This window comes from Narcine bancroftii, chromosome 4 (genome assembly GCF_036971445.1).
Source record: "Narcine bancroftii isolate sNarBan1 chromosome 4, sNarBan1.hap1, whole genome shotgun sequence".
NCBI lineage: Eukaryota > Metazoa > Chordata > Chondrichthyes > Torpediniformes > Narcinidae > Narcine > Narcine bancroftii.
The window spans coordinates 307,442,862-307,470,644 of NC_091472.1; the positions used below are offsets into that span (position 1 = coordinate 307,442,862).

Consider the following 27,783-nt stretch of genomic DNA (forward strand, 5'->3'; position numbering starts at 1 on the left):
TTACTTATGTGTAATCAGTGTTTTGTCTAACCTTTGTTATTTTTATTATTGGGAAGAAATAGAACATACTACTTGATTAATTAGGGCGAGAAAAATCAACAGTGGAGCCAAAGGAGGCTGTATCTGATTTTTTTTTTGAGCTGGTCACTTTTTTCTTCAATGACCTTCAAGTATTGGAGAGTGGAGGGGGGAAATTATTTTGGTCTCCTTGCACAAAGTTGCAATTAATAATTTATTCTTTTCTGTTTTGTCATGTGGAGGAGATTTGAAGCTGCGGCTTTGGGGGGCGAAGAGGAAGCATTCATCTAATTCTGATTTATTTTAAAACACTTATTGAAACTTGGCATCTTTTGTGGAATGTGAAGGAGTTTAATGGAGTGAAAGTGGATTTTCACCCATATCAGACAGTTAAAAGGCAGACATCACGTTTTTCCAAGAAATACATATCAAAAAGGCAGATCAGGATAGACCAATGTTTTAATGGAGGGGGAAATATTATCATTCATCTTCTGAAGCTAAAATCAGGGGTGTTTCCATTCTAATCCAACCAAATGTGCCATTAATACTACCATCGCCTTCCCAAGATCATGTTATATGGCGAGCTCTCCACTGGCCACCGTGACAGAGGTGCACCAAAGAAGAGGTACAAGGACTGCCTAAAGAAATCTCTTGGTGCCTGCCACATTGACCACCGCCAGTGGGCTGATATCGCCTCAAATCGTGCATCTTGGCGCCTCACAGTTTGGCGGGCAGCAACCTCCTTTGAAGAAGACCGCAGAGCCCACCTCACTGACAAAAGGCAAAGGAGGAAAAACCCAACACCCAACCCCAACCAACCAATTTTCCCCTGCAACCGCTGCAACCGTGTCTGCCTGTCCCGCATCGGACTTGTCAGCCACCAACGAGCCTGCAGCTGACGTGGACATTTTACCCCCTCCATAAATCTTCGTCCGCGAAGCCAAGCCAAAGATAGTGTTATGGATAAAAATGGGCATATATCATTCTTGGACATTACAGAATAAACTGGTTGCTTCTCCAAACGTGGATGAGCTAGCATTTTTTGAAAAAAAATTGACCTTTTACTGGACTTATCCCAATACTCACTAATTTTAGGTGGAGATTGTAATTGTGTTTGAACAAAATCAGACTGGTCTTCTAAAAGAAAAGTAAATCTCTCGAAATCGGCTTTAGCAATACAGTCTTTCTTATCTAAAATGGGAGTGTCAGATCTAGGGACATTTTTGAACCTGACTAGTAGGAATTACTCTTTTTTTCCTCCAACTATCTATAGAGCTTATACCAGGATAGATTATTTTTTAATTGATACTCAGTTAATTAATTTGGTTAAACTATGTGAATATCAAAATATTATACTGCGGGTGGGGGGAAGGAGTGGGCAGAACCAGCACTAGTAGCTCCAAACTCATGATAGCTAGACACAATAGGCTCCTATCTATTGGCAACTAGCCACCACAGCCACGAGGCATAGTGACTCATCAGCACCTGTAGGTCTACGGAGCAGCCCTGGCCAACTTAACGTGAATGTCATGAGGTAGTACGTACTCCAGGTGTCATGACGCCAGGTCACCTGTTGTTTGTCTATATCAATAAATGTTTTGCTCTTCTCTGGCTGAAACCTGGGGTGTAGTCTCATTATTCATTCTACTTCAACATAATGGCATATGTCCAAAACTTACATCTTCCACACTTGTGACCCCGACAAGGGTCTAACCGTAGTTATATCCAGCAATGAACTCTGCAAGCCTGAGCAACAACTGCAACCTTCTGCAAACAGCTCACTTGTGGACAACAAACTTTCTCTTCACAAGCCTAAGCAACAACTACCACATTTCTGCAAAACACAGCTTGCTTTCCACAAACTGGTCAACCGTAGATTTTACAAACAACTTCAACAGGCCATCAACAAAAACACCAATCAAGCAAGAGGACAGCGCTTCCCTACTGTCGACTGAACATACAGCAGGTTTGGAAAGACAAAACTATTCGACCTAAACTGTTGTTTTGTGCCTCACAAACTGAGAAACCAGCTGCAACGACTAGGGGAAACTGTATACATCAAAAGCTGCGTGTAAATGCTCGACAAAACATAGCACGGTAGCCACAGTTTTGCAAAGTGTTTACACTCCCCATACTCCTGTATCTGAAGGGGTCATAAATCAGCAAAGTCTGTGTTGTCAACACAGACTTTTCAAACTTGCCTCTTCTCACCGTGAGTCGTTTGTATCTCAGCCCCCACCCCACCCCCCCCCTCCGCCCCCCCCCCCCCCATGCCCATGTTTCAACCAGTTACTCCCACAGGGAAAACGACTTAACCAGCGAACCCTACCCAAGAGAAGAAGCCCACATTCCGAGGGAAAACTATTAACTCCCCTGAGAAAAGATCATGCGTCCCAGAGGGCAGACAGCCACCCCCCACCTCTCCCCCATGGAAGAATCGACCCAGGTATTGACCTGTGAAATAAAACATTTTTAAAAAAGCCGCCAGTCTGAGACCTCAAGCTGCAGGCAAAACTCTTTGCAACAGGGTTTGGTCTCCTGCTCAACATAGCATTGCCTACATGCCGGGTAGACAGCCAGAAGATTTTTCGTGGCTCTGGCAGTCGCTCTGCAGAGCACCATCTGCCAGCTCCTGTATGACACAACAGACTTTGAGCAGCAATGGACAATTGCTCCATAGAGCGCCACCTACCAACTCCTGTGTGTCATTGCAGGCTTCAGCTGCTACTAGACTTTCTAAACTTAACTCTTTCATAGCAGACTTTGGGCTTGGCGCTACAGACTCTCACATTTAACAACAACCTGTCTACAGTATGGACTTTTAGTTTCAAATACTGTTCTGAGTTTCTCATGTAACTGTAATTGTCTGTAATCAACGTTGATTTTTCACAACTGTCCTTGATTACCTTTTTCAGACCTTAAGTGTCTCATATGAATCCTATTCATTAGTGTTGTCAACAATTGTTTTTTGGCTTACCAATTGATTGTACACTTCCTTCCCCAACAGCTTTCGTACACAATGCACTGGTACCCTGCATAATTTTACGTAATACACGATGCACTGGCACAGTGCCATGCACATGGTATATCGGTTTCATTCTCCCTGCACGATTCTATGCAGCACGTCTGCACTGGAACAGAACTGCTGAGCCAGTTGTTCGCATACCGCTGGTTCTGGGGGTAGATTATTTTAAAATCGATGCTCAGTTAATTAATTTGGTTAAAGCATGTGAATATCAAAATATTGTAGTGGTACGCTGGTGGTGAGGTGGGGGGGGGGGTGGGTGATTGGGCAGAACCAGTACTAGTCGCTCCAAACTCATGACAGCTAGGCATAACAGGCTCCTATCTACTGGCAACTAGCCACTACAGCCATGAGGCATAGTGACTCAGCAGCACCCGTAGGTCTACGGAGAAGCCCTGGTCTACTGAATGTGTACGTACTCCAGATGTCATGACACCAGGTCATCTGTTGTTTATCTATATCAAACCTGACAGCACATCAATAAATGCTTTTGCTCTTCTCTGGCTGAAACCTGAGGTGTGGTCTCGTTATTCATCCTATTTCAACATGATGGCATATGTCCATAATTTACATCTGCCATGATATATTCATTTCAGATCATGCTCCAGTGCCTTTGAGCTTGGAGCTTCTAAATTCTCCAAGTATCAAAAAGAAGTGGCGATTTAACACTATATTATTTGAAAGAGCTTTTGACCTATTTTTAGAAAATCAGATTCAATTCTTCTTTGAAGTTAATTTCACCCCAGATGTTTCTAATTTAATGATTTGTGATACTATGAAAGCCTATTTACATGGTCAAATTATTTCCAATACAGCTAATAAAAATAAAAAGGTCAGGGAAGAAAGTTTGCACTTGATCAATCAGACAAACAAATGGACAACAATTTTCCCAAAATAGAGATCTGGAGTTATTTAGGAGAAGAACTGAACTAAAAAGTAAATTTGATCTATTTTCCACACAGACGATTAAACAACAGATATTAAGAACCAAAAGCCAATTTTATATCCAGAGAGAAGTCCGGTAAACTGCTGGCTAACCAATTAAAAGCCATGTTGGCTAACAAGCAAATTAACAAAATACATCTTCCTAATGGTACAACAACTGGAAAAAAAAGTTTTTAAAAATTTTATTCTCTAAATTTTACTCTTTTGAATTCAATAATTAATATAATTTGATGAATTTTTTTAGATCATTTAAATATACTGACAATATCTCATGAAAACAAAGAACAACTGGATGCTTCAATATCACGAGAAGAACTTCAAAATTCTTCGCTACAGCCAGGTAAAGCCCCGGTTCCAGATGGATAGCCAGCAGAGTTTTACAAACGTTTTCCAAACAACTTGTCCCACATCTAAGCTTCGTATTGAATGACTCTTTTTGACAAGGGAAACTCCCTCCTTCTTTTAGCGAGGCAGCTATTTCTGCGAATTTTAAAAAAGGCAAAGTTCTAGAAGAATGTGCTTCCTACAGACCGATCTCCTTACTTAATGTGGACAATAAGATATTACCTAAAGTTTTAGCATAACAGTTAAAGAATATCTTAAGGAATAATTAATATGGACCAGACAGGTTTTTATTAAAACAGACATTGCTACCATAATATTCATAGATTATTGAACATTATATATTCACCCTCTACTCATAATTATGAACGTATTTTATCTTTAGATACTGAAAAAGCATTAGTCAGAGTAGAATGGGAATACTTATTTGTCACCTTAGTAAAATTTAATTTTGGTACTCATTTTATCCATTGGATAAAACTTTATATGCATCTCCAAAGGCATCAATTTGCACTAATCCCAAACAATCCACATTTAAAAAATTACAGCAAGGCATGAGACAGGGTTGTCCACTTAGCCCATTGCTTTTCAACTTAGTGCTGGAACCACTAGCTGGATTTTACAATTTCATTATTTTAAATTACCTTCCTTTGATTATGAAACAGAAAAAAATAGTATTTTATATTTTACAATTTCCAATTTTAAGAACTGAATGTTGGTACAAATTGCTTATCATTACAACTCAATAAAACCATAAAGCAAATCAAATACTGCCTCATAAGGTAAAATAGACTTTAAAAATAGGGAAGTTGTACTCTTAGTATTAAACCTTGAACAGAGCATATTTTGTGCACTGAGTGATATTGTAGTATATTTAATGGAGAGAGAGAGATTCGCTAGAGTACAAAAAAGTTATACCAGAAAACCAGAACTGCATGGCAAAAGTTATCAGGAAGGGAGAAGAAATACAGTCCCCTTTTATGGAGGAAAGAAAAGGCTGAGGGAGTGACCTAAAATTTACCTTTAAAATTATAAATGAATTTATTAAGCACTGACACACAATGCTATAGAAACACAGCAGGTCAAACAGTGTCCTTTATATAGCAAAGGTAAACTGACATTTCGGGCTTGAATCCTTTATCAAGGTATCAGACATTGTGACTTTTTATTTCAACCATTGTGTCTACAGATTTTCATGTTTTACATGTTTTATGTATTAAGCATTGATACAGGTGCAGTTTTAATTTATGAAAAGAACATTTACTAGATCCTATCAATACAACTGACACTACATTTTTGATTCAACCTCAAAATCATATTATACATTTTTTTTTTTACCTTTCTTTCTCCTGTTGATTACCTCTTTCAGATCCATTATTAATTAAAGCCAGTTCATCGAGCAATGATGTTGATTCCTTTGTAAATTTTTCGAATACCTTTTGTAAAAGAAATAGTATTAAAAAAAATCATCTGCAATATTTTTTCAAACTGATTTCCAAGTGAAATTCAACTTGCATAAAGAAGGAGAATATTTTTTGAATTTAACAAAGTAGATCTAGCGAGACAATGTTAATACAAAGTTACTTCTATTCAGAAAAAGAAATACTTTTATACATTTCAAAATTGATCTATCATCCCATGATATTTACTTTATTATCATTAGGTGTATTTGTTGGAGGTATTTTTCAATATTTTGATGAAGTAGACAAAGACGATGTGGTCAAACAGTAATCATGGCTTTTATTAGCAGAAACATGGGACAATAATGAAAGACAATAGGTGCATAGACAGTTATACCCAAGGGGAGTGTCCTTAACAGTAGAGATAATGCACAGCCAACGTTAGTACAGCAAGGCTCGCCAGAGGGGAGACAGGCAGCTTGGCAGACATTCACCACAGTCTCACCCCGGTAGAAGAAGGGTAAAAATCAAAAGGAGAGTTGCTAGGAAAGACTGAAGCAAGCAATATATGGATACCATGTTTGGCATTGAGAATACTCTATCAGCCAAAAAATGTCAGTATCTAGCAAGCAATCAAAATATAATGAGATGTTTTATGAATATGTCAGCCTATCAGGTTGTTTACGAATTCTGGTGCTTCTTCTCAAAATAGGTGGCTCCTTTGCAACCTTGGGAACTGGTACAGTTCCTGGGTCTGTAGTGTGGGAAGGACTGACTTCTGGACCCGCTCCAGAATCGCCAGCGTGAGGCAGTGGAGCCTCAGCATGCCCATCTGAAAGCTTACTTGGGGTAAGGGGGGGGGGTGAGCCCAATCTCTCAGGCTCACTCTGAGTAGGGGTGTGAAGAAGGGGCGAACCAGGCGAGGCCAGATCTCTTAGTCAGTACTCCCGTCTGGGAATTTAACATGAGCGTAGTTGGGGTTGGTATGTAGTAGCTGAACTGGTTGGACTAGGGGGTCAGTTTTACGCGCCCGAGCATGGCTCTTCAGCAGCTATGATGAGAGTGGCCCCGGAGCTTTGAAGTATTGCGGTTTGCATTCTGCGCAAACGGGACAGCTTTTAGTCAGTTTCCTGACTTCTTCCAGAGAGTAAGGAAAGTTGTTAGCCCTTATGTAGTGGAAGAACCTCGTGACTCCTGGGTGGCACAGTCTGCTATGGATCTCTTTTAGCCCCTCCAGCTGAGCACAGGCAGCAGATCGTGACAATGTGTCAGAGGGCTCATTTAACCTGTACTGGATCTCATAATTGTCAGTTGAGAGTTATATTCCCCAGCGTGCCATCTTATCGTTCTTATCAAACTTTATTTAAAAGATAGAAAAAAAACATAACATACAGTATAGAAATAATTAAAAAAAAGATTTTACATCAACACCCACCCCACCCTCCCACCCCTTCAGCCAACTTCCTTAAGGGGAGCAAAAAGAAAATAGATTATAAATAGAAAAAGAAAATATTATAAATGTTAATAACATTTCAAAGTATATCTGAATCCATATATTTCAAATATGGAGACCACTTACTAAAAAAAGAAGAATAATTATCTAGTAAATTATCAGTAATTTTTTCCATGACAATACATGCTTTCAATTCATTGTGCCAGCGAGATATGTTAATCTCAGTATCATCTTTCCAAGTAATAGCAACACATTTACACGCTACTGATAACACCAAACGTACAAAAGCAATTTGAATTTTGTCCAATCCCATTCCCCTTACCGAATACAAATTTTCCAACAAAAAAATCGTTGGATCTAACAGTAATATAAAATTATATAATTTTTTCAAAACTACTTTAATTCCTTGCCAAAATGATTGAACTTTAACACAAGTCCAAACAGCATGTAGAAAAGTTCCAATACATGAGCCACATCTAAAACAAGAATCTGAATTACTAAACCCATTTTTTTAAGCTTTTCCGGATTCAAATATAATTAATGTAAAAAATTATAATTAACTAATATCTTATATTAGTCAATTTATTTACATTGTCCTGACGCATAGTCGCCCAATCATTTTCGGTAAAATAAATACTAAATCACACTCCCATTTAAGTTTAGATTTCTCCCAATCGGACTTATCTATACTATCTTGAAACAAATTATACATAACTGAAATATAAATCTTCTATGTTCCAGAGAAAAAAGCCCCAGTCTGCACAACCTTTCCTTGTAACTCAAACCTTGAAATCCCGTCAACATTCTCGTGAACCTTCTCTGCACTCTCTCAATTTTGTTTATATCTTTCCTATAATTTGGTGACCAAAATTGTACACAGTACTCCAAATTTGGCCTCACCAATGCCTTGTACAATTTCATCCCTGAACATTAAAAGCTGCAAAATTCAATTCAGATATCTTTTTAACTACTAATAAATTTACACACTATAAAATAATGCTCCCCTCTATAATTCTTCAAAAAAAAACCCCAGAAAATCACACAAAAAGAAACACCCAAAGGTAGTAGTACACTAAAAAATCTGGGTGTGGTAAACCCACTAGTGGCAGATGACTAAACTATTTTCTATTCTTTGATCCTTTTCTCTCCCATTCTCTAAAGGAAAGGTTATCTAGTGTGAAAGGGATTAGTTGATTTTGCATCAATATTAATTTTGGTAGTTGATAATTTGTTTTTTTTTTCTTTCTATGTGAATCTTCTTCCAATGCTGAACAGATGGTGCAGTACTAGTGAATTCCCCTGTTGCACCAGCTTTTCATCCCACTTATATAGTATATGTTCAGGTACCTTCTCCCCTATTTTATCTAGCTCTCATCTGGTCCGATCTGGTTTTTCCCTTGTTTGATAAAAATCTGATAGGTATCATAATTGTGCTGCTCTATAATAATTCTTAAAGTTTGGTAGCTGTAAGCCCCCTTGTTTGTACAATTTTGTTAATTTATCTAGTGCTATCCTCGGTTTCCTCCCTTTCCATGAAGCAGGCTGAGGTTACCAGAAGGAAGCAGTTTTGAATATGTGATTACAGACACAATGATAATTAAAAGATTTATAACAAACATGTACATCAAACTGCAAGAGAAAGAGAATGAGGAAATAAGCTGTAAACCCAAACAAAAGTGGGAACAAGATCTAAACATAAAGATAAAGAATGAAACATGGGAAAAGCTATGCTCCGGAACTATGAAAAATACAATAAACACAAGGTTACGCATGATACAATATAATTGGTTACACAGGCTATATACCACGCTCCAAAAGTTAAATAAATGGGACCAACAGTATCAGACAGATGTTTTCGCTGTAAGGAGGAAACGGGAACAATTGTACATGCAATTTGGGCATGTGAGAAAGTGGAAAAGTTTTGGGAAGATCTAAATCAGGTATTAAATAAAATCACAAAAAGCAACATACCAAAAAATCCAGATCTTTCTTCTAAGTAATATAAGAAGAACTTGGCCTTGATTTGGATGGAGCACAAAAAAGATTTATTATGATAGCCTTAGCTGTAGCAAAAAAATGTATTATGTCAACCTGGAAATCAGAAGATAGCCTGAGAATACAGCAATGGTACATAGAAATGAATAAATGTATTCCATTGGAAAAAATAACATATAATTTAAGAAATAACATCAAAGTATTCGAACAAATTTGGGAGCCGTACATGGAACACAACAGAGAAGTCCTACCGTGGACCTCCACCACCTAAAATGACAGAATGAGAAGAAAATGAAATGAACTGACCCAGTGTGTAAAAGTAGATGACACAATTTTCTTGTTTATTTTCATTGTGTGATGACTTTGTTTAATGGGTTTAATGTATCATATATGTTGAACGTTGAGTGGGTGGGGAGAAAAAGTGGAGAAAATGACACTGTGTATATTCAAGAGGGAAATGTTTATGTGTATTTTGGTCAATATGGTTCATAGTGTGAAAAATAATTTTTTTTTAAAAAGTCTGTGTCAATTCTTCTTTCTTTCCATACCCATGTCCATTTCCATTTCCATTCCTCTTAGGAGACAACGGAGGAGAACGCCCATTTCTTCGCAATTCCAGCAAAGAATTAGCAAAAACCAAACCATCGTCATCATTCTCAAAGAATTGAGATTGAAAATTTCCATAAAAAACCTTCAAAATTGCAGGATAATGAAAAGCAAACTTGTAGCCTTTTCGCCACAAAACACCTTTGGCTATATTAAATTCTCGTCGTCTTCTAATAATCTCTTGGCTCAAATCGGCATAAAAAAACACTATTATTTTGAACAATTAATGGAGACTGATTCTGCCGTGCTTTCTGTACCACCATACGTAGAATCATTTCTCTATCTTGGTATTTTAAACAACGAACCAAGACTGCTCTTGGTGTTTGTCCTGGAAGTGCTTTTCTTCTCAGAACTCTATGAGCCCGATCCAATTCCAAGCCTTCAGGAAAAAGCTCTTTACCCAGCACCTCTGGGATCCAATGCTTAAAAAAATTTATAGGATCGGAACCTTCAATGTCCTCTGGACACATTATTCCTTCAGCTTTGATTTTCCAACGAATCAATCTTCTTCAATAAATCTCCTTTTTGAATCCCCCAATCTACAAAAGAACCTTCCACTTTTTCAATTTTTTCTCTATTCCACCTGATTTTGACACTCAGAAAAGGCTGTTTCAATTTTCTTAAAATTATCTTGCACATTATCAACTGATTTTATACATCTATTAATATCACTCTTAACTACAGTCATTTCCTGTTTCATTGTTGACATTTCATCACACAGGGTATTCATTTTGATTTTCATCTCCATAAATCCTTGATTCACCTGAGTTGATATTTGTTTTGACATATTGTGCATTTGACAAGCAATCCCTTCCAAAACAGTGAACACTGAATCCATTCCAGATCCCACCTCCACTTTTTGAGGTCTGCCTCCTTTAACTACAGGCTCCTCCTTCTAGACAAATTCCAATAAGGTAAGTTCCTCTTTTTCCTCAGTCATCACAGATCCTTTAGTTGAATGGCTGCGGGGTTTGGACACCCGACGTCGGCACCCTGACCTCTTTGGGACGCCGGCATTCGGGCTCCACCACAGCCCATACTTTGTCCAGCAATTCTCAGACCTGGGATGCCCCACGCAAGCCAGGCAAAGCCGCCAGATGCGCAGGAGTGTCCTCTGACGCTACATTGCGCGCCTCCGGGCTGCCCAGCAAGGCTGTGGGTTCGCAGGTTCCCTTGTTGGCCATGTCGCCGAGCTCACCAAAGTGTCGGTGCCATCTTGCGGAGGCAGGATCGGCGCCGAGGTCAAACTCAAACGGGCTGGAGTCCTCTGAGGCTTGGAGACTCCCAAAGATGATTCCGTGGATTCCGCTATGCAGGTAGCCCTCAATTCTTCCGCACTTTTGTATGGTAATTTTTTCTGGTTTAAATTTTTTCACATTAGATGCCATTATAAATCACTGTTATTTAAACAACTGTAAATATTATTTTTAACCACTTTTATGCTTGTTAAAAACCGGGTATTTAGTAATCCAGCTGGGGAAAGGTGGAATACACGTCTTTCTTCTACGCTATCTTGCCACGCCCCCCCCTCCCCCCATGTTTAGTACTGAACATGTAGGGAACAGGTTTCTGATCAGTGACAAGTTTAAAGTCACTTTATACTTGTCCCGTACAGTTTTTGTAAGTTCACTACAAGCCATCAATATCTTTCAGTTCGCTGGATATCTCCGCAAATTTAAGGCTCTGGTAACTTTCTTGTGGATGTAGCTGTCAGTAATCCCTGAGTCTATTAGACAATCAAGAGTCTCACCATTCACCTCCCCCTTCATAGTTGACCGTTCCAGTCCGTAACATCCCCCAAGCTTTACAGTCAATTGAGCTATCACAGGGGATCTCACCTCACCGTCACTTGAAGTCAATTCAGCCTGCTCGTCTGAAGATTCCCCTTTTCACAGTTGTCTTCCATTCCTACAGCTACAGGACGTATTTTCTTGCTGTTTCTCTTCTTCTTATCAATGGGAGTACTTTTCGCCTTACACGCTTTAGCGGAGTGGCCGAGTTTCCCACAAATCAAGCCGGGCACTTCTGTCTGGGGTGCCAGCTCTTATCACAGAAGTAGCATTTTTTAGGAGTTCGCCCTTTTCTTTCCTTCGGGGTTCCAACACTCCTGGGTGTTTCCTTCTCGGTTTCTTGCATTTCACTAGAACGCATGGCACTTCTCAGTGTTTTGGCTAGAGTGACTGCCCGGTGGTAGGTTAAGGGCTTCGTCTCCAGCAGCCTCTGTCGGATGTAACTGGAGTCAATCCCGTTGACTAAAGCATCCATCTTCAAGGCATTGCGGTGTTGTTGCACATTGACTGCCCTGACATCACATTCATTTGCCAGCGAGTTGAGGGCCAGTGCATAGACAGCATCACTTTCCCCAGATTTCTGGCGTCTAGTCAGCAACTGGTGTCGAGCAAACACCACATTCCGTGGCGCTCCATAGTAAGCAGTCAGACGTTCCCGGGCTATAGCCAGAGTGGTAGCTCCTTGTGTTACGGCGAAAGGGAACTCACCCAGCAGAGTGGCCCCACTGAATTGCCTCATCAACCACGTTGTTTCGAGCCATGTAGTAATTGAAACAAGCAATCCAGTGGTTGAAAATTTCTCTAGCCCTCGGGGCAGACTGGTCGATTATCAGCCGCTCTGGCTTGAGGGCTGCATCAATTTCTGCTAATAAAATTGAAGTGCCAGTTGATGAAGTCGACAAAGACAATGTGGTCAAACAATAATCATGGCTTTTATTAGCAGAAACTCATGGTACAATAATGAAAGACAATAGATGCATATACAGTTATATCCAAGGGGAGTGTCCTTCTTTGGCTTGGCTTCGCGGACGAAGATTTATGGAGGGGGTAAAAAGTCCACGTCAGCTGCAGGGTCGTTTGTGGCTGACCAGTCTGATGCGGGACAGGCAGACACGATTGCAGCGGTTGCAAGGGAAAATTGGTTGGTTGGGGTTGGGTGTTGGGTTTTTCCTCCTTTGCCTTTTGTCAGTGAGGTGGGCTCTGCGGTCTTCTTCAAAGGAGGCTGCTGCCCGCCAAACTGTGAGGCGCCAAGATGCACGGTTTGAGGCGTTATCAGCCCACTGGCGGTGGTCAATGTGGCAGGCACCAAGAGATTTCTTTAGGCAGTCCTTGTACCTTTTCTTTGGTGCACCTCTGTCACGGTGGCCAGTGGAGAGCTCGCCATATAATACGATCTTGGGAAGGCGATGGTCCTCCATTCTGGAGACGTGACCCATCCAGCGCAGCTGGATCTTCAGCAGCGTGGACTCGATGCTGTCGACCTCTGCCATCTCGAGTACCTCGACGTTAGGGGTGTGAGCGCTCCAATGGATGTTGAGGATGGAGCGGAGACAACGCTGGTGGAAGCGTTCTAGGAGCCGTAGGTGGTGCCGGTAGAGGACCCATGATTCGGAGCCCAACAGGAGTGTGGGTATGACAACGGCTCTGTATACGCTTATCTTTGTGAGGTTTTTCAGTTGGTTGTTTTTCCAGACTCTTTTGTGTAGTCTTCCAAAGGCGCTATTTGCCTTGGCGAGTCTGTTGTCTATCTCATTGTCGATCCTTGCATCTGATGAAATGGTGCAGCCGAGATAGGTAAACTGGTTGACCGTTTTGAGTTTTGTGTGCCCGATGGAGATGTGGGGGGGCTGGTAGTCATGGTGGGGAGCTGGCTGATGGAGGACCTCAGTTTTCTTCAGGCTGACTTCCAGGCCAAACATTTTGGCAGTTTCCGCAAAGCAGGACGTCAAGCGCTGAAGAGCTGGCTCTGAATGGGCAACTAAAGCGGCATCATCTGCAAAGAGTAGTTCACGGACAAGTTTCTCTTGTGTCTTGGTGTGAGCTTGCAGGCGCCTCAGATTGAAGAGACTGCCATCCGTGCGGTACCGGATGTAAACAGCGTCTTCATTGTTGGGGTCTTTCATGGCTTGGTTCAGCATCATGCTGAAGAAGATTGAAAAGAGGGTTGGTGCGAGAACACAGCCTTGCTTCACGCCATTGTTAATGGAGAAGGGTTCAGAGAGCTCATTGCTGTATCTGACCCGACCTTGTTGGTTTTCGTGCAGTTGGATAATCATGTTGAGGAACTTTGGGGGACATCCGATGCGCTCTAGTATTTGCCAAAGCCCTTTCCTGCTCACGGTGTCGAAGGCTTTGGTGAGGTCAACAAAGGTGATGTAGAGTCCTTTGTTTTGTTCTCTACACTTTTCTTGGAGCTGTCTGAGGGCAAAGACCATGTCAGTGGTTCCTCTGTTAGCGCGAAAGCCGCACTGTGATTCTGGGAGAATATTCTCAGCGACACTAGGTATTATTCTATTTAGTAGAATCCTTAACAGTAGAGATAATGCACAGCCAATGTTAGCCAGAGGGTTTGGCAGTCATTCGCCATACATCCCATAATATTTACTTTACTAACATTAGGTGTATTTGTTAAACAGAGGTATTTTTCAATATTTTCACACATGAACGATTTAATACTTTTGATAAAATATTAAAGTTGTTAAGCATTGTATGGAATATTTGAGATAAAATTAGATTAAACTCATTCATTCTGATTTTTGTTTATTGTGCTTTTATGTCTCTCATAATTTGGACCTAAGTTTATGATAACATTTTTCTATTTTCATTTTGAAGTACTAATAACATTTTAAAATGCTACACATTTCAACTTTCAGAAACTGCTATATTTTAGAGAAATCAGTCTGAATCAAAGTAAGCAGGAGCACAATTGCAAGATAAAAGGATTGATTCCCAGTTATTACCACAATTAGTTACTCCTAGTAACTATCACAATTGCTCGAGTTTGCTATTTCAGTAGCAAAATATAAATAATATAAATATAAATTTTTTAAAAATATTTCCCTCCTTCCACAAACTTTACAAATTATAAATACAATTTCAGAAGGGAACAATTATCCTTTAAATTTTGCTACGTCAAGAGAGTGTTACAAATACAATCAATGCTAGATATCGAATGGTTCAATATAATTTTTTTACAACAATTATATTATACTCCATATAAATTTAATGGACTTAATTCAAATTATTCCCATAAATGTTTTTGATATAATAAAGTAATAGGGATCTTTTTTTTTAACATTTGGTTTGGCCCTGTGTAAAAGTGGAGAAACATAGAAACATAGAAGATAGGAGCAGGAGTAGGTCATTCGACCCTTCGAGCCTGCTCCGCCATTCAACGAGATCATGGCTGATCTTAAAGTTCAGTACCCCGCCTTCTCTCCGTAACCTTTAATACCCTTAGACTGAAGAAATTTTGGAAGTATCTTCTGAATCAGATAGTTGCGTCAGGGTCACTTCGGTCATTTAAGATAAGGTTGGATGTGTACATGGAGATGAGGGGGTTGGAGGGTTATTGGCAGTGAGTAGGTGGTTTGAGCTAGTGGAGTTGTTCTAGTGAACCGGTGCGGACTCGAAAGGCTGACATGGCCTGTTTCCGCTCCGTAAATGGTTATAGTTACTGGGAGTAAAACCTTTTCTTTTGCAATTGTGTACATGTTTACTTTAGCCTCATTTCCATTGACATCCCAGTTAATTGGCTGTACAGTGTCCCGGGATAGGAAGCCCTTTGTACTGTTTCCACTGGGCCACCCTTAACTGGGACACTAATTGCTTTTCCATTGAACACAACTCATCCCCGGGGATCGGAGTGTTCTACCTTCAATTGGAAACGGGTGACTTTCTGCTGTCCCTTTTCCACTGGTTTTATCAGCAAACCGGCGTAAACAAATGCCGGGGACATGAGTTGGGCTAGAGGTGGTTAATCCCCAGCGTGAAATGACATCATTTGATGCCGATGTTCGGACAACGTTCCTTTTTCCACTGGACCCTGTTCCAGTATATTCCCAGTTAATTACTGGCACGGGGTGCCAATGGAAAAGGGGCTTTTGATTCAGACTGAGTTCTCCAAAATAGAGCAGTTTCTTAAATTATAAGTATTTTCACCTGTTAAATCCCACAGAATACATCTGTACAGTGCAGCCCGTAAATAAAAAATCTAGTGCTTATTTCACATTATTATAGATCTTGAATTCTCATTCCTCATGTTACAAAAGTATTCAAACTATGAATACATTCACATGATAGAAACCAATATTAGTCAATTTAAGTAATTTTGTTATATCTGAATTAATTTTAATTATATTAATGCAATACTGTGGCTCAGACAAAAAACATTTATTATATGCAATACAAAAATCAGACCGTGCATGGAAACTTAGTGTCAATTCCAGAGACGTTAACTGTATTAGAAATCTGGAAGTATAGGGATTTAGATTATGGATGATTGGATTAAAATCTTACTATGTTGTGAAATAAACTTCTGGTTTTGCTGATCTGAGCATTATTACATCAATTTTTTGGAAATGTACGTGTGGAATTTTGCAGGGAACACTGATTACTCTGGCCTCTACACACCTGAATACGCAAACTATCCCAAGTGTAAATTATTTTCAGTGGCTTGGGAAATTCTCAAATCTGAAAGAATTATCAAAGTATAGGCCAGCAATATGTAACCATAAATAATCTGAAGACATTTACTACAAGTAACACAAAATTGCAAATAAACATAGGCTTCCTTTTTCTTGGAAGATGTCGGACTTCAAATCGAAGCAATATGTGCAGAAAATAATAAAGGTGCTGATTCAATGCTCACAGCTATGAGAAACCCTTGGTAATTAGTCTGTTGTGAGAAACAGCAATTCCTGATTGAACTTTTAATCTAAATCACATATAGCACCAGGATTCCCTGAAGAAAACCCAGTCAATCCAATCAATTCATTCAGACATTAATATAACCAAGGGATGGTTTCATAGGACAGTCAAAAAGAAACATCTGTTGAGGGAGATAAATGGAAAACCTGACAGCATCTTGGAAAATAATGGTATTTTCTCAGGAATTGAGAGGGAAAAGAATCTTAAGAGTTAGTTGCAAATTTGTTCCTATAACCTAACACACCATATAATATCCTAGTACCCTTAAGATGACATGACTAGATAAAGAATATTGATAGGTTTTTCTTTTTTAGTGCTACTAAGACACAATGAGCTGCAATTTACTAATTTCATCAACAGTATCACTTGTATTCATCACCATTCATTGCTATCCTAAACCAAAATTAATGTATTAAAGCCTGGTTTCTTTACGATTAAATGGAGGGAATCCAAGTAGAACATTTGGTCCGCATCATAAATCCACATAAAGACAAAACCAGCAATTCAAGATATCTGCAACTGTGTTACATTCAAATATAAATACAGGGCAGTCAATATAATTCTCACTATTTACTAAATGCATGAAACACAGTTTCATACTGAATGAATGAGCGATAGATTGATAATGAAAACCACGAGGCAATTTGCCCTCTGGCATTCTGCAAAATCACCTCCCTGAAATCAAGCATAGACTTTGAAATATTTAGACACACAAAAATTAAATCATCGGGCAGTGATTGTGGCCCAAACAGAGAAGATATGCAACTACACCATTCAGTAAAAAAAGATTGTTCACACTCTTTCTGGTATTGATTGGTACCATACAGTTGGGACTTCGGGGAGCCTTGGCTCACTGAATGCCATTTCAGTTAGAATGGGCTAAATTGTTCACAGCTTGGTGAAATATTTCTTGCTTACACAATCTGTCAATTATTGCCTCACCTCAACACAGAAAACCTGCATTTTCATTTAAAGTGCACAGCAATTGTTATACAAATTTGAAATTTAATTTCCAATAATAGCTCTGAAAACACGCATCTGAAGAAATAACTTTTAAAATATATCAATATGTAGTATGTTTCATCAAAACTAGCTATTGACTGTTTATTGGAAAAAATAAAGGGTGGGGAAGCTAAAAATGAGAGAATCTATGTAAAAAGATACAGTATACAAATAGCAAAAGGATAAGAATATAGAGCATTAGAACCAAAAAAGCAATAGAGGCATAAAGTCTAAAAGCAGAAAAGCCATGCCAAACCTTTATAAAACAGTGGTCCAGCCTTTAATAGATGTTATAATCAATTCTGATTGTTTCCTTTTATTAAGAATTGGGTGGCACTGGAAAGATTTACAGGCAATTTATTAGAAAGAATCCATGGATGAAGGATTACAGTAATAGGATAGATTGTTGGATAGTTTCTTTGAAAGAGCAAGTAAAGAATAGATGGGCCATAAGAAAGATGAAGAGTCTGGACTGATTGGAAAGTGGAGTAGGAGAGAGTAGGTCAAAGACTAGATATCACAGGTAGAAAATAAAAAGAAAATCTTATTCTTTGCATGTTGTTGAAATCTGAAATCTACTGCCTGGAGGCAGGCTTCAATGTGGACACTAAATTTAATTAAACAATGAGGAAAAATCTGCAGGGTTGTGGGATTAGAACTAGTGAGTTTCTCTGGTAGAGAATTGGCATGGTCACAATAGGTTGAACAGTGATAACTATTCTAGAATTCTCCATGAAAAGAACTGGCAAAGGCATTGAGGAAATTTTGGTAATTTTAGTCCGTATCTAAATAATAAAATTCTATTTTTATTCCAATAGTTACTTACGTACAGCAACACAAGACATCACTTGGCCCATCAGGAAAATGTGGACTCCCAGTAGAGAAATCCCATTAGTCCCCACTCCCTCTCCGTTTATTTTCTTATACCTTGCTATTTTATTCCATTCCCATCATCTGCCCTTTTGTTTTTTTAGCCTCTCAAAGGGTAACTTTCAGTACAACCTGCACATCTGACATCAAAGAAACCTCAGCATCCCTTCTCAGTCATGGGGAAAATGTACAAACTCCACACAGTATCAAGCGAGGATCAAACTTGGATCCCGAGAGCCAAGGGAGCAGAGATAACTGCTGCATCACCTTGTCGCTTTAATTGACCTTCCTGCTCGTGCTGGGATGTATTTCCTTCCTATTAACATGATTCTTTACTAATATTCATAATCATACAATTGTTAACATTGAAATCTTCACCTCTCACTTTATCCTGAGGCCAGATTTCCAGAAAATAGTTTTCCTTTAGAGATGAAATTACTTAAAAATAATTTGTTTTATTAACAAACCTAATAACATTATTTTAAATACTCCCTTTTTATTATGATCCATAATCAGAACTTTGGCTGTCGTTGATCTTCATTAAAATGTTTTAAAGTCATTCATTTTAATGAATATGTAACTTTGCTTATTCAGCCATTCCAGTCTTTCCCTTCTGTTAATTGTCTACTTCATTGAAAATTTGAAAAGTATAAATTAATGCACTTTACTCAAATACAACACACAAACCAAATATTTTGCTAAATAACCCCTCAGTAAAGCTAGCTCCACCTTATATAATCGACAGAATTTACCCAAGTCATTGTTGTGGTAATTGATTTTTCATTGCCCTGTTGCTTTTCAACTTCCTTGCAAATTCATTAAGGATTTGGTTTTTTTTGGCTCCTTTTATTTTGGACTTCGTTGTAGCTTACAGTGTGGCTATTCCTTCCTTCTTCATTTCACACAACTGGTCTTATTTGATGATTCTTCAATCATAATTCTTCATAATTTATCGTGATACCATTTATACCCATTTCTCTTTTTTGGACATCCATTCTATCTCATTCACAAATCATGTCATCAGAATTTTTTAAAAATTTAGACGTACAACATTGTAACAGGCCAATTTGACCCTACGAGTCCTTACTTCCCAATTTACACCCCTGGTATGCATTTGAATAAAGGAAACCAGAATCCCCAGCGAAAACCCATGCAGACAAAGGGACTCCTTTCAGACAGTGCGGGATTTTAACCCAGGTCCAGTCCCCATCGCTGGCGCTTTAAAGGTGATGCTCTAACCGCAACACCAACTGTACCACCTAAATGTGAGCTGCTATTTCAGCTTGGTTTCATTCATTGTTCTATTGTCACACTTCCACCAAAAAAAAAACTGCAAATGCTGGAAATATGGAACAAAAAAATTGCTGGAGGAACTCATTAGTCAAGTAGTGTTTTTGAGGAAATGGATTTTTTTTTAAAATTTTTTGGTCTGTGCTTTTGTTCATTTACTCAATGCATAAGGTATCTGCATAAAATTATATAATAATCCTGAATTATTGATAATTTCTTCTGTCTTCCATGTTAAAATATCCATTCCCTGCATTCAATTTGCATCTTTATCCTTTTGCCCTCTGAATAGGTTTGGATTTGCAGCGATTTATCTGAACATCTTATTTCAAACTAATAATAGTCCATGCCACCCTTCTTCCCACCATTTGCAAAAATCTTCGTTGCAGTTTGCTAATTATTAATGGGCTCCATTCAACATTATCCTATTGAGTAATCTTTCCTGATTCAGCCCCAGTTCTCACCAACTTTTCCGCAAGAAAACAAGCTTTATGCTTATCAAAGTCTTAATTAATAATTTTTAATTTTTTTATATTCATAGAGGTAAAATGTGTTTTCAGGGGCATGAAACATATCCAACCACATTCATCTGGTAACAGTTTCATTACGGATTATTTGTGGATGCAAGTCTACTCGTCTCTAAAGACATCCCGGCTCCATCTTAAATATTCATCTTGGTGCATCTGTATTAATGTATTCTGAATGTCATACCAATGTATGACATTTCTATTTGGACTCGAGTTAGGGAAAATATTCATTGTAGTCACACACTCGCTCAGAAACTGCATTAATTTCTTTTACTTCATCTCTTAAAAGTCTTATCAGTTTATATTGAATTTAAAAGGCCAATGTCTAGCTTGTCCGATCACTCAATTTCACACTAACTCATTTATTTTAATTTTAATTTTTAAAATTCTGGACAAATTGTAATTTCCTATTCAGTTCACTATTGCCTTGAATACTTTATAATACTCTCGCTAAGTACCCTTCAGTGAAGTACAGAACCTAATTTGTTAAGATACAGCTAAAATTAATCAAAAATGGTATAAATATATTCCCCCTGTGTAATAATCTAACATTCTAAACAGTGACATCATAATATTTGTAAATTCGCAGTACTAACCAGTCTTTTATTCAGCCAGTCTATGTGGTCATATAGAAGTGAACCACCAAATTCCTCCGTCAATTGACATGGCTCAATGTAGCGGGTGAGCTTGTTGGCAGATACCAAAATTACCTGTTGACAATAAATAGAAAGGCATTTATAATGCTCAACAATAATAAACTAATACAGCAGAATTTTAATACCAAGATGTGATCTTCCACAGCCATTCACTTCACAATCCTTAAACTGAATTACAGTGGAAAAACCAACCAAAGAAATTTGCATTTCCATATTTTGTTTGAAACAGACTTAATACAAATCTGACTATAAATTTTAGACCAGCTACCTCCATTTCCACCAGGAATGAGCTTCAATTTCAAGTGATATTCTATTTTAAATGCAACTTTAAGGGATCTACAAAAATGTATACCAAATAGAGAAGGAGTTGAGGATCCTGGATTTAAAAATAAAAGCATTTGATAGAAGAATTTTACATTTAAACAAAATCATATAAACACCAGGTGGCAGGAATTTTCTGCGAGTTGTAAATGTAAAGGCAACACCAGGTTTAAAATAAAAAAATGTTGCTGAAGTCCTGGATTTATTATTTTTTAATTTATCAAAATCAAACTTCTTTCCATTTCAACCCAAGCTGGTTTCCTTATATACAGTGTTCTTCATACTGTTTGGGACAAAGACACTTTTTTCCTTTATTTGCCCATGCTCCCCAGTTGTACATTTGCAAATTATTTACATGTGATTAAAGTGCATATTCCAAATCTTAATCAAGGTTATTTGTATACATTTTGGTTTGATCATGTAGAAATCACAGAGTTCCCTTATTTCAGGGCACCGTAATGTTTAGGACATTTGGCTCCATTGGTGTTTGAAAGTACACAGGTGTGCTAATTGCTTCATTGCTCCAGCTCTAAGAGAGCTAGGCTGGCTTCTAAGCTTTTGATCATCTTTGGAGTCTGCATGAGGACTAGACGTGCCAATGAAAGTCAAAGAAGCCATTATTTGGCTGAAAAAAACAAGAATAAAGCAATAGGATACATCATCCAAACTTTAGAATTACCAAGATTAACTGTTTGCAACATTATTAAGAAAGAGCGTATTAGTGAGCCCAGTAATCGCAAAGGGACTGGTAGGCCAAGCAAGACCTCCACTGCTGATCTCAGAAGAATTCTCGTTATGAAAGAAAATCCCCAAATGCCTGTCCGACAGATCAGAAACACTCTTCAGAAGGCAGGTGTGGATGCGTCAATGACGGCTGTCTGTAGAAAACAGAATTAGCCACAGAAAAAGGATGGCCAGATTTAGAGTTTGCCAAGAAGTACTGGTATTTGAAAGAACATGTGGAATTCTGGAAAAAGGTTTTGTGGACAGATGAGACCAAGTTTAGCTTGTATCAGACTGATGGCTAGAGCAAAGTGTGGAGACCTAAAGGAACCGCTCAAGTTTCAAGTGAAAACACAATACTGGAGAAACTCAGCAGGTCAAACAGTGCCCTTAATATAGCAAAGATAAAAATATATAACCGACATTTCAGGCTTGAGCCTTACATCAAGGGATGGAAAAATATAGGCAGGCATCCATATAAAAAGGACACAAAGGCAGGAGGGAGGGCACAACAGCAAGCAAGGGGAGGAGGGATGGATAGGTGAATGGAGGAAAGGGGAGCCAGGTAGCAGAAAATGGAAAGTATGTTAACTTTTCCAGTTTCTGCTAACCTGCTCTCCTTTCCCCCTTCCTTCTTTCTTTCCCTCAGCTCTCCATCCCTTTCCTCTCTATTCCATACGTTGATGAAGGGCTCAAGCCTGAAACGTCAGTTATGTATTTTTATTTTTGCTATATAAAGGACACTGTTTGACCTGCTAAGTTTCTCCAGCATTGTGTTTTTACTTCAACCACAGACTTTTGTGTTTTACTTCGTACCCGAGATCCAAACCATACCACTTCATCTGTGAAACATGGTGGGTTGGAGTATTATGGCTTGGGCACGTATGGCTGACACAGGTACTGGCGCACTTATCTTCATCGATGATGTAACTGCTGATGGCAGAAGCAACATGAATTCTGGGATCTATAGAAACATCTTATCTGCTCAAGTTCAACCAAATGCCTCCAAACACATTGGGTAGCACTTCATCCCATAGCAAGACAATAATCCCAAACATACTGCTAAAGCAACAAAAGAGATGCTCAAAGCTAAAAACTGGAACATTCTTGAATGACCAAGTCACCCAATCTAAATCTAACTGAGCATACCTTCCATATGCTGAAGAGAAAACTTAAGAGGACAAGCCCCCTAAAACAAGCAGGAGCTGAAGATGGCTGCAGTTGATGCCTTGCAGAGCATCACCAGAGAAGATACTCAGCACCTGGTGATGTATGAATCATAGTCTTCAATCAGTCATTGCTTACAAGAAATATGTAACAAAGTACTAAACATTTCTACTTTAATATACATACCAGATATCCCAAACACAATGGTGCCCTGAAATGAGAGGACGATGTATAAAATTTTTTTGAAAGTATGAAGCCTATATCTACAACATGTTGGTTTGAAAATTTAAACTCTCAATAGCTCGTCCTGGTGATGGTTCTCAGTTTCATGGCAGTTGATTTGAATTTATATATCTATTTGATAATCTACTTCTTTCTTTCTTAAGGGTACATGGGAGGGAGGGGGTGGTGGGGAGGAAGAGAAGGATTAGGTTTATATATCACATGTATCAATTGAAATGTTTTGTAGTTTTAAAAATTTAAATAAAATGTTAAAAAAAAAGACTATATATGCTGTAATTTCTTCATCTTCTTCTTTGGCTTGGCTTTGCGGACGAAGATTTATGGAGGGGGTAAAAGTCCACATCAGCTGCAGGCTCGATTGTGTCTGACAAGTCCGATGCGGGACAGGCAGACACGGTTGCAGCGGAAAATTGGTGGGTTGGGGTTGGGTGTTGGGTGTTTCCTCCTTTGTCTTTTGTCAGTGAGGTGGGCTCTGCGGTCTTCTTCAAAGGAGGATGCTGCCCGCCGAACTGTGAGGCGCCAAGATGCACGGTTTGAGGCGATATCAGCCCACTGGCGGTGGTCAATGTGGCAGGCACCAAGAGATTTCTTTAGGCAGTCCTTGTACCTCTTCTTTGGTGCACCTCTATCACGGTGGTCAGTGGAGAGCTCACCATATAACACAATCTACATGGTACATGGTCAATCCAAAATGTACACAAATATCCTTAAATAAAATCTGGAATGTGTACTTTAATCACATGTGAATTGTTTGATCACAACTTTAACACCGTGGAGCACAGAGGCAAATAAATGGAAAAAAGTGTCTTTGTTGCTATTATGTGCTCCCATATTTAATTTATTTTCCTTTTGTGTGGGACTGTCACTTTCAGAGAACAAATTTAACAAAACCCTGCAGGATTTGGAGTTTGACTGTGAGCTGTCAGACAGGCTGAGGATAGTATGTTCCTAAACTGGATATATCTGAAGAGACAGCAAGGTACCCAGTTGCAGAGATCATGGGACCAACAAGATTCAAGTTTGCTCAGGGCCCATTTTAAGGAAGCAATGCTGTGGAGCAGACCTCTTGGAAGTAATGCAGTACTGAAGTGGCCTCGTGAGTGGTTATAGACAATTTGTCTGATTTCTTTGTGTTATAGGGGAATGAGTATATCACTCTGTGACCATTGTGGAGGTCACTAAAGAACAGCTAACTCACGAAAGGGTTGAGGAAGCAGAAGAAATACTGCAATACAGCTGACCCATGAAAGGGTTTGTGGAAACTTTGTGAAAAATCACTCGCTTCGTGTCTCCTACACCCAGAAAATGGGGACTTATTGATGGCAAAGGAAAAGTAGCTTCTGAAGGGAAATGTTGAACCCCACCGTGGCTAAACGAAAAGGGCATTTCTCTGGAAGTACCTCGTGAGTTAATAAATAGTTTGTCACCACGGTCTTCTCACCTACTTCGTGAACTTCTTTGCATCCACCTAAAACCTGCGTGTCTCAACCATCTAAAGCCTGTGTGCCAACATTTTTTGAACTGTCTTTCAAGAATTATGCCTCATTTCTAGTGGCAAAGGCATCCCACACACACACACCCACCCACCCACCCACACACACACCCACCCACCTACACGTATATTCGTGCATAGTTTGGGGGGGGGGGGGGTTAAGTTTAGATAACTGTAGATAAATTAGGAAAGGTGTTATATTTTTGTTAATTAATATTTAAAAATATTCTTTGAAGTATAACACTGTCTGAGCTAATTTCTATTGCTGCTGTCTGGTAGGTAATAGGGGATTGTCCAGTATCACACCAAATTGGGAGCTGAGTTATTGATTAATTTTTAATTTGATTGATTAGAATTATTTTTTGAGCCAATTAAAAGTCTTGTGTGTTGAATGACAGCAGTGATGAATTTTGACGTTTTTTGGATCACCTACCTTTGCAGATTTGCAGGGAGTGAAAAAGAGTGAGTTGTTGACTATCACACAAAGGTGTAAAAAATCTTGTCCATACCTATGCTTAAGGTCAGGGAGTTGTGGTCACTGTCACCAAAATGCTCCCCCACTGAGAGATCTGTCACCTGACCAGGTTCAATACCCAGTACTAGATTCAGTATGGCCTTATCTTCAGTCGGTTTGTCCACATATTGTGTCAGGAATCCTTCTTGGATGTATCTGACAAATTCTGCCATATCTATCCCTCTTGCCACAAGGAGGTCCTTAATTTGGGAAGTTGAAGTATCCCATAACAATAACGCTGTTATATCTGCACCTTTCCAAAATCTTCCCACTTATCTGCTCCACAGTGCCCAGAGGACTATTGGAGCCTATAGACAACTCCCTTTCTTGTTTCTGACTTCCACCCTCATTGACTCAGTGGACAATCCCCCCACCCCAATGTTCTCCCTTTCTGAAGCAGTGATACTCTCCTTTATTAGTAATGCTACCCCCCCCCCCATTCTATCCCTTTTACAACATGTAAGCCCTGGTACCTGCATCAGTCAATCCTGTCCTTCTGACAGGCAAGTTTCCGTAACAGCCACAACATTGTAATTCCACATATTGATACATGCTCCAAGTTTACTTCCCTTATTCCTAATACTTTGTTTATTGAGTTGTTTTCATTTCCTGTTTAATTTCTGTATCATATTTATTAGCACAGTCTTGTGTGATTTCCTAAATATATTGTTCCATATACTATTTAATGCATAAATACATCATGACATTTTATTCTTGCCCTATTTTTTTTAATATCTGTATTTTCTTGATTCAATGACTTAATTGCAATATATTACATTTGAATACCGATAAGTTTATTTTTCAGGAAGTCTTCATCTTTTGTCTCATTCCCCTTCCTTTGGGCTCTCTGCCCGATTTTCACCACATTAAATACCATTTCTTAGTATTTTAATATTCTGGATGTCCATCAATACAAAAAGACATAAATCCACAGATATTCATAAAGTAACAGCTAGAAATTAATTGCTTCCACTCCAATCCTTTGCATCCCAAGGTGGATGATGACAGCAATAATGAACCCCAAACTAAGATAACATGTATTTGCCTCTGAGGGACTGTAGCAAAGATTTACTGAATTGATCCTAACGATGGCAGGTTTGTTTTTTGACTAGCCTTGGTTTGTATTCTTTAAGTGTTCAGTGAAATGCCACTCAAATACTTCATAACCCCAGTGCGTTTTGAAGGATGGAAGGAAACCGGAGCACCCGAAGGAAACCCACGCAGAAATGGAGAGAATGTGCAAACTGCTTACAGCCAGTGCTGGATTTGAACCCAAGCCGCTGGCACTATTACAGCAATATGCTAACCGCTAGGTTAACTGTGTCATTGCACTACACGAATCGTGCTGCCCACTAAGCTAGCCTTGCCACATTTTTAATTGCTAAGTCTTTTATTGTGATGGAGCTTAGAGCCCAGGAGTCGAATGGCAGTTTCAGAAGTCCCATGTCAGGCATGTGAACAAAGCAGTCCATCTATTGAAGCTGGTCAAGTCCTATAAAACCTCAATAAAGGAAGATGTTGTCCTGAGAGAGGTTGTTGATGTTGTTTTACTAATAATGTCAATGGAATTGAGGAAAAGATCCCTCTCCAGTGCTCTGATTTGGGCTGCTAATTCTTCCGTACCTCTCTCCTACCAACTACATCAAAAAAATGTTATGATTTTAGTCCGTGACCCCTCCTTAAAAGTGCTGTGGCCCCCAGGAGAGCTGTGTAGCCCGGACTGAGAATGGCTGTTGTAGATAATATCTCCATCAAACTAGTTACAAAAAAAAAAGGTGGGTGGGGGGATGGGGGTAGATGTATTTTGCGGGGGAGGGGGTGCAGGCCTATTGCCGTGCAGCATCTCAGAATGCAAAATTAAAATAATAAAATTAAACATTTTCTGCTGGAGAAGCTGAGAGCATCTTTAGAGATACTAATTGTTATCAACTTCAGGATAGCCTAGGTCCTGTGGACTTGCCAGATTTACTATTGGTTGAGTACCATCAGATTGTCTGTGCAACTGAGAGAAAACTTTGACCCTGGATTCTCAAGAACTTTGTCACTAATTTTCTTGCAGCAACATTTCTGTGATGACCTTTACCTGGAAACAAGAGTAGTTTCAAGCAATGTCATTGACACCCATCATACTAAGTATAATTTACTTGGACAATGGCAATCTCAGATCTCAGTGCCTGGATCAAAGCTTTTTGCCACAAGGTCCTACACGTTTGCATCCTGAAGAAAGAGTGCTGGAAATGCCAAAGAATGTTCTAAGCATTTTGTCAGGAATATGTTTTCCTCAAGCTTCCTTCTTGATCCCTTCCTTGTCCCTGATTTGTATATGTAATAGATTTCTATTCCTGTAGTCTTGTGTTTACTGAAAAGGTTCTTACTGAAGATTTAAATATCCCTCTTCACAATTGATCCATAAGTTTAAATGATTCTCAATTACCACTCAAATGTCACAAGTTTCTTCACTTCATCTGGCTTGAATTT

At 39.0% G+C, this 27,783-nt stretch overlaps 1 protein-coding gene across 5 annotated transcripts in view; it reads right to left on the reverse strand.

The window, feature by feature from the left end:
* sestd1 (SEC14 and spectrin domains 1) overlaps positions 1 to 27,783 on the reverse strand; it is a 153,856-nt gene that overhangs the window by 35,336 nt on the left and 90,737 nt on the right. For all 5 annotated transcript variants that reach the window (XM_069935853.1, XM_069935856.1, XM_069935857.1 and 2 more), the window contains 2 exons: positions 20,786 to 20,899; positions 5,669 to 5,766 (listed from right to left, as the gene is read on the reverse strand). In XM_069935853.1, coding sequence (XP_069791954.1) covers positions 5,669 to 5,766; positions 20,786 to 20,899 — 212 coding nt within the window. The remainder of the gene's footprint in view (positions 1 to 5,668; positions 5,767 to 20,785; positions 20,900 to 27,783) is intronic.